The sequence below is a fragment of the Bactrocera oleae genome, chromosome 5 (assembly GCF_042242935.1).
Source record: "Bactrocera oleae isolate idBacOlea1 chromosome 5, idBacOlea1, whole genome shotgun sequence".
Taxonomy (NCBI): Eukaryota; Metazoa; Arthropoda; class Insecta; order Diptera; family Tephritidae; genus Bactrocera; species Bactrocera oleae.
In genome coordinates this window covers 71,662,675-71,670,389 of record NC_091539.1, presented here as the reverse complement: position 1 = coordinate 71,670,389, position 7,715 = coordinate 71,662,675, and the positions used below count along the sequence as shown (strand labels likewise).

At 34.4% G+C, this 7,715-nt stretch overlaps 2 protein-coding genes across 4 annotated transcripts; one reads left to right on the top strand and one right to left on the bottom strand.

Annotated features, from left to right (window-relative positions):
- Positions 1-263: 263 nt before the first annotated feature.
- On the bottom strand, positions 264-3,167 carry LOC106626962 (uncharacterized). The gene is made up of 5 exons (XM_014246875.3): positions 2,679-3,167; positions 2,133-2,603; positions 1,822-2,054; positions 1,442-1,752; positions 264-1,381 (listed from the first exon to the last, which is right to left on the bottom strand). Exons 1-5 carry the CDS (start codon positions 3,060-3,062, stop codon positions 648-650), a joined length of 2,133 nt encoding a protein of 710 aa, XP_014102350.1. The 5' UTR covers positions 3,063-3,167; the 3' UTR covers positions 264-647.
- Positions 3,168-3,326: 159 nt separating this feature from the next.
- Positions 3,327-5,896, top strand: LOC106626942 (dead end protein homolog 1). Of its 3 annotated transcripts, XM_014246848.3 has the most exons (7): positions 3,327-3,575; positions 3,628-4,437; positions 4,496-4,524; positions 4,593-4,707; positions 4,891-5,077; positions 5,132-5,365; positions 5,426-5,896. In XM_014246848.3, exons 2-7 carry the CDS (start codon positions 3,694-3,696, stop codon positions 5,656-5,658), a joined length of 1,542 nt encoding a protein of 513 aa, XP_014102323.1. In that variant the 5' UTR covers positions 3,327-3,575; positions 3,628-3,693; the 3' UTR covers positions 5,659-5,896. The 3 variants fall into 3 exon arrangements, with proteins under 3 accessions (XP_014102323.1, XP_069965982.1, XP_014102321.1); XM_070109881.1 differs by having other exon boundaries at positions 3,644-4,437; positions 5,132-5,896; XM_014246846.3 differs by having other exon boundaries at positions 3,328-3,575; positions 5,132-5,896.
- The last annotated feature ends 1,819 nt before the right edge of the window (positions 5,897-7,715 follow it).

The window sequence follows — 7,715 nt, the reverse complement described above, 5'->3', positions numbered from 1 at the left end:
GACACCTTTTGTGTTTCTTCAGCTTCCATGTGAATTGCGACCTCCAAGGCATTAGGCATTAACTCAAATTTGTGTGTTCTCATAATTTGTTTACAATCGAATTGAGTATAAGATACTTATGTATGCACGTGCTGGGCATAAGAGAATATTCATAGGCTTGCTTTCATTATATTTTTGCATTCAAACCAAAACAAATGAATGAGGAAATATTTCAAGAAATATAAAGTATTTATTTAATGTATTACAAGTTTTTTCACAAAGTTAGAAAAAGAATTGAATCGTTCCATACAATACAGGTAAAAAGGACAAATTTCAATTATAAAAAAAAACTTTTTAACGAATAACTTTTTCATTTCATTCAAACTTTAAAAGAAGCCAATCAATAATAAACCAAAATGGATCTTAACATTAACACACAACTACATATATATATAAATAGGTAAAAACATACATAAAATACTTAAGAAATCCAATAATGTAAAAGTAACAGTGCAAAGTAAGCATACAGCTAGAAATAGAGTCGGGTGTACGGAACCGGAACAGACCCAGATTTTTATCCGGCCAAGGATTGTCAATTCGGCAGAATTCTACCGCTACAACAAAAACAACAACAATAGAGATAAAATGCAAAATAAATACACCAAAACTCAATTGACTCCGAAAGTCGTCTGATTTGGTTTAGATATTGACGCTAAAACGCTAGAAGAGGCATAAGTAGATGGCATATAAGCACCATTCGATGTATTGTTATATTGTCGTTGATCTTGTACTCCTTGCGCATTAACATGCATTGTTTGTACTAGTGTGGGTTGTTTAAGTGATTTGGCGTAAGAACATCCAGTTATCCATAGCGGACGGGTTGTGAAACGTTGCGCTGGGTGAAAGTTGTGTACATTACCAAATTGCACATGGTTGAGCGCCTGATGCACCAAATAACGTGATTGCGTGACAGCAATGGGTAAGAGTTTAAGTGATACGAATCGTAATCTTTCATAGCCATTATCGAATAAGGATACTGGATAGGCAAGATAAGGACGGCTAGGCAACACTGTATTTGTACCTGTCATTAAATAGCATAGGGCTAGCACTATCTGTGTATCGTTAAGATTGTGTTTTAGTGGCGGTTTATTTCGGTATTTAGGGAAAATTGTGCCGAAAATTCGATAGCCAGAAACTACCAAATTTGGTAAATATGTGGCGGTGGTAGGCATCTGAAAACTCTCATGATACGCCTGAAGTAATACATCCTCTTCAATGGCAGCCAAATTAGCAATGGCCAAGCTCATGTCGATTATCTCATTTAAGTCGAAATGTACGTTTTTAGGTACTTGATGAGATGCGATGAAGCTTACTGATTGGCAGTCATGCGTCACTATTCCCACTAAGAATAAAAAATTTTTGTATTTTAATTATTAAAAGTAACAGTGCTGTGATAACTTACAAAGATGTGCATTGTCAGTTTCTACAAAGAAAAAATAGTTGTAGTCTGGAAAGTTTCCAATGGTTTCCAATAAAACACAGACCACTTCACATATACGCGAATGTATGTCAACAAGTTCTTGGCATTGGAATACGCAGAAAATAGACCGTGCTGTACCAACTGCGTTCCGCATCATGACCGCGCCGTACTGTAGATCTTCACGTTCGAAGTAGGTACCGAAAATTATGACTGGTATTTGCCAGCAATTGGCTATGCATTTGAGACGAAGCATGGCATCAAAATCTGTCCTACACATGCGATGCAAAGATTGCCTATTTGGAAGAGGGGTATTTTTAAATTTACAAAAACAAAAAAAACAAAAGTATTAAAAGTTCACCCACTTTTCCGATGGTTTAGCCCATTCAATATTGAGACACTGGCCTCGTAATTCTGTCCCCTGTAACTCTTGTAAACACTTTTCAGCCGACTCACGAGTTGTGAAATCAAAAAATGCGATTGTTCGAACTTTCGTGACTTTCCTTATCTCTTGGCGTGGAATGAATTTCACAAGCATATCCATTATGTCACGATTATTAACGCAAAGATCCACATTTCGTACAAAAAGTGTTTTATTCTGCGATAATAATTAAACAGATATAACGGATATGTATAAAAAATATCTAAATTTCTTATTTCCAATTTTTAAACATACCGATTTCGACATATCAGTATCGCGTTCGGTGTTTGCCCAGACAACTTTTAAGTCACGATTCCACATTCGAATTACTCCTGGTGTTGTGCTTTTCTTCGCTTCTAAAGCTTCTAGATGCGACGGGAAGTGTATGACAGCATGACCACGGTTCTTACTATCGTGGTCTGTGCCTCTCATTTCTTGATTAGAGATTTCATCATTTTCGCCGTTATTCCCAATAGTATTCTTAGCCGTATTGCTTACTTGGATATACAATCGTTCCATAGTTGGAAAGACTGTACGTAACTTTTTTTCGATCTCTTTTTCATCCAAATATTTCGGTATATTGCTCACAAATAAACAGCACTTTTCGTACGATTGTAAAATCTCCAACTTACGATGAGGTGCAACATAAAAATGATTCAGCACTTCCATGGCACAATTTGCTTCCTCTTCGGTGGTGTACCTCACGTATGCGTAACCACGATTTGCCTAAAATATATGTATATATGTATGTAACATGTTTACTACACATCGAAAAATATGTATTGATTTCAAATTTTTTACCTGATTAAAATCCATTGGCAAACGCATTTCATATATTTGCCCAAAACGTAAAAATGGTTGTATAAGTCTCTGTTCGTCTATATTTCGTGGAATTCGACGAACAAAAAGTTCGCATGCACTTGAAGGGGGAGGACCTTGCCAATCCTCTGGTGGACCAAGAACTTTACGCCCGTTCATTTGCATGAGGGTAAACGGTTGATCCTGTTCTTGGCTATTGGAGTCATTATGCAAAGGTGGACTAGAAATCGGTGGTGAAGGTGTATAACTACTTCCCCCAAAGTGATCAGAAGCGACCGGAGCTGGTAACGGGTAAATAATATGTAGAGGAGTACACATTGTGGAACTTCTTCCAAAATAGGACCCGTTAGCTACTGTGTATTCCATTTCTGTAGATTGCTTAACTTCGCAAATATTTAACAACTATTATGTGCGTATTTGAATTTAATTTCTATGAATAGAAATGATCACTCCAATTACGATGTACGAATATCACACACAAATATCCGTTGAGACAATGCTGCCAAATCTAGAAATTATTTGAATTTAATGACACTTTCCCGTTACTGCGTAATGTTGCCAGTTAATATACATTTAGTGGAATTCATTCATAATCGTGACGGTAACTGATCTATTAGTTTATTACCGCGACGAAGACAGTGAATTGGAAGTTGGTAATTCGCACAGATACATGAGTATAATTATTTGAAATACTTATCGCCTGCCAAATAAAACGGTAAATAACTTGGTTTATTCTTTTTGTAATTACTGAATGAAAATAGCAAAACTCTGATATACTCATTTGTCAAATGAACTAAACGTGTTAAAATGGTCATTTGTTGTTCATAAGCTTAGAAACTTGCCTACTCTGTGGCCTGTTAGGAGCAGAAATACCATAAGGTGGGTACTTCTATTTCGCACGCTCTGGCATTAACATTAACAAGCTTTTTAGTTGGAAAAATAAATAGGCGTGTTTAACTGTTGGAGATAATTAGTAATAAATAAAATAATAACGGAAATGTCTGACTTGTCAACATCGTGGTTGGGAGTAGGCTCCTCTTCGTCGCCATCTGAATCGTTGTCTTCGTTTTCGCTCAATTGTAATGATATTACTTGGGAGACACTATTCACGAAAGCCGCTTCTCTGCCTGCTATTTTGGAGAATGGACGCAAAGTATTTGGACCGCCAGTAGAATATGTAGGTGAGCGTCCTTCCTACATATGTGAATTATATGTATCGAATTTACCCAAGTCTCTGGATGAGGTACGTTTTCTGGCTTGGCTGCATCGTTGTGGTGTTGTTTATGAAATGCGGGTGATGATGCAGTCTTTTAGTACTACACGCGGTTATGCCTTTGTACGTTACATGCAAGAATATGAAGCTTTAGTGGCGTACGAATTATTAAAATGTTTGTTTTTGTGCGGCGAACGTGTGTGCGTTTACCGATCGCAAGGAAAAAATCGCCTCTTTGTGAGTAATATCCCCAAGCAATTACCGATGTCGTCTCTGGAAGAAGGTTTCAAGAAAACATTCCGCGACATAGAGCGTTGTATAGCATTTCCCGCAACAGAAACTTGTTCGTTGAGAGGTGACCTTAATCGTGGCTTTGCTTTTATCGAATTTTATGATCACGAATCGGCTATGGAGGCTAAGAAAAAAACGACACCTGGACACATGCGCATGTGGGGTAATGACTTGAAAGTACAATGGGCAAAACCGAAATTATTGCAAATCCATTTTAAAAGCAACAATGAACAACAGGTTAGAACTATTGGACAATAACACATCATATATTTTATATCTAATTCGTAAAATTTAGGAAATACGTTCAATAACTGCAGCGTCAAGGTATGAATTAATATATTTTTTTCATTTATTTGAATGGGTATATATGTATATATTCTATTGTTTCATAGTAAACCACAAGACTATTGTGCTAAATTACGTTTGCTCTGTTTGGCTAATAATTGGTGCATACCGGTGGTAATTTATGGGAATTGCTTTTACCAAAATGGATTTCAATATGGTGGAGTACGCAAATATTTTATTTTCATGTAATATTTATAATGTATACAAATATCGGAGGCAAAATGTTATAAACTAGCCAATATGAACTAATTGATGCAATTTTTGTTATTTTGTAATCCCGCATTAGTACTAAAAACAGAAGAACTTACAACTAAAGCTACTTTAACGTATTTTATTGATTTATAGATATTATTGAAAGATCCCACAAGTGGACAGTTAAGTGGCATCCTAATGGAGGTGGCTGTAGGTCGTGATATGCAAGATGTGCATGTAGCAATGTGCGAAGTTGCTGCGCAAATAATTGACCGAAGTAACGGGTTTCCAAGATACCACTACATGGTGCGAGTGTTGAATGGATTTCGTGCCGAATTATGTAAGATTCATAAAGACTAAACCAAGTTGTTCTTATAGAAAGTTTGCGTTGCAGTGTTTGTTTGCGAAAATTGTTCAGATATTACGTCACTGGTGGGCCATTGCGACAGGAATGTTTTCAATTTCAAGTCCATGGTTGAGTTGGCAGTCGCTTTGGAAGTTTTGGCCCAATATTCTACAGAATTTATTTTAAATACTTATAGAAGAAGTTTTCTAGTATTACGAAACTGCTTTTCTCTTAAACGCCAGTCACACATTGTCCAGTTTTACAGTATATTTCCAAAGTTTCGTAATAATCCGCCGCTTAACCTGGCATTCAACGATACTGAAATAACACTTTTTGTTCCAGAAGTTACAATGGAACGCAATATTTACGAGTACTTAGCCGTGGGAGAACAAAAAAGTAATCGTCCTTACATGATATTGAATTCACAACGGGTCCGGAACGCTGATGGCTACACATTACGTTATATCAGTTTGGAAAAATTAGAAAGTCGAGAGTTTTACCATCCAGAACAGAGGATTAATGTCTCACCAATTTGGATTACAGGTCATTCCTATCAAAAATCTATTTTCAAATAGAAGTTTATATATTTTTTTGAAAAGTGCCATTCATTGTTTGCATACTTTGAAAGTGAAATGATTTTTATTTTTTCTTTATATAAAATATTTATTTTGTGAATTTCAAAAATTATGTATTTCTATGATCATGTTTACTAAAGTGCATCTGAAGAGTTACTGTTGATTATGCTTCAACACCACAATTATGTGAAATTTTCAATACCATATATTGGTAATAAACCTGTGTTTTTTGAATAAACATTGAGTTTTACTTACATTTTGCCTATGTTCGGTGATAGAAAAACAAACGTTTAATATTTCCAAAAAAAGTGTTGTTTAATTTTTTCTTTAATAAAAGTAGCTTCGGATTCGTAGATTAAATATATTTATTTACAATATCTTGCATTTAACTTTTAAATATAGGATTTGCCGAAATTAATATTTCTTACATTAATTATTATTATTATTTTTTTAATAAAGAGAAGTCTTTTGGGCTTAGTATATATATGCATGTTATTTGAGTTAAAAATGTTTTTAAGTAAACAATAAAAATGTAGATGGTATGCACTCTAAGGAGCTGCAACGCGGAGCCAATGCATTAGCAAATCCAAAAGAGCAACGGTGCTTTGCATTTAACCACTTTTGTGGAACGGAAAGGGAGAAGAGGCACATGGAGTATTTTACAGAGTCTAACTTAAACATTTCATATTTATTTTAAAAAAAATTAACAATAAATTGCTGTTTTTCAGTTTTTTTTACTGAAATGCAGCCTCCCTATTTTCTTGCTTCGTTACATTTTAAGTACAGACTAACATTAAAATTGAATCAAATTCCTCAGTGCTTGCAGTGCGTTGTTTAGTTTTAACTTCAATTTTTGTTTTCTAGCTTTCAATTGTAAGTTTTCTAAATCTATTGACTTATTTTTTTATAGTAAATTACAATTAAATGTAGTTTTGTACCAGCAACAACTAGTTGGTAGCTCGTACTTGTAGTTAGTAGTTCCTAATTCGTTTAACTTCTTCGTTCATACATATATGTATGTAAGTATTTATTTTGAAAAATTGTCTAAATTTCAGTTGTCAGACTTGAGTTATTCTTTAGTAAAAAAATGGTGCTGAGAATTGAGAAATATCAATGAACTTCATATGTATTGTAGTATGCTCGTACACCTTGCACTTCAGCTATGTGGTGAGACGTTTCAGCTAATTAAGTGGTTAAAAGTTCGGTTCTTGGTAGGAATCGGAGGACGCTTTCATACATATAAGCTATTATATCAAGTGTCTTCCTTCGAAAAGAACTTCACGGCGCTTGAAATTTAAAATTTTCTTGTTTTGCAACCACATCAACGACATTACAATTCTTCATACATATGTATGTAGGTATGTAATTAATAATCTTCACATCGCCAAGTATTAAATTTCAGTAAGCGAGCTCAACCGGGGTGAACCTGTGGGTTCGCAGTTGTGAATTGTAATGTTAGTTCGGTATATACATATGTATGTATGTATGCTGCCAGCCATATAATCGCTTATTAAGCAGTTACAGTATACCTACTTTTATTATATTAATATTTACAATGAACCGTTACACTAAGCGTATTATTACTTAGAGCTAACTTCCAGTTGAATTTGTGATTTAATTTTTAATTAAATTGAATAATGTTTTTCTAACATATTTTACATACACATACATACACGCGTAGTTTGAAAACGGCAAAGTAAATAATCAGAATAATATATGGTTAATATTAGGTCTTAAATAACTAGGAATCATAAGACTTTCGTTTCAAGTTTTCAATTTTGGAGTATGTCCTACGTGCAAATATTAAATATAGTAGTGTTACTTATCGGTCGAGAGCAAATTTATTCATTTCATATGTGCAACTTGTATTTTCATTACCCAATGTGTTCCATAGTCAATTATACGCCTTTCGCAGATAATGTTAATATACATAATAACCATAATAAAGTAATTGTTTTATGTGTTTAAATTTATACAGGTCAACCTATGGACATATTAGCTTTTATATTTTCTTAAGGAGTTTAGTGGTTGCTCTTCTTGGTTCTAATTTTTCATGT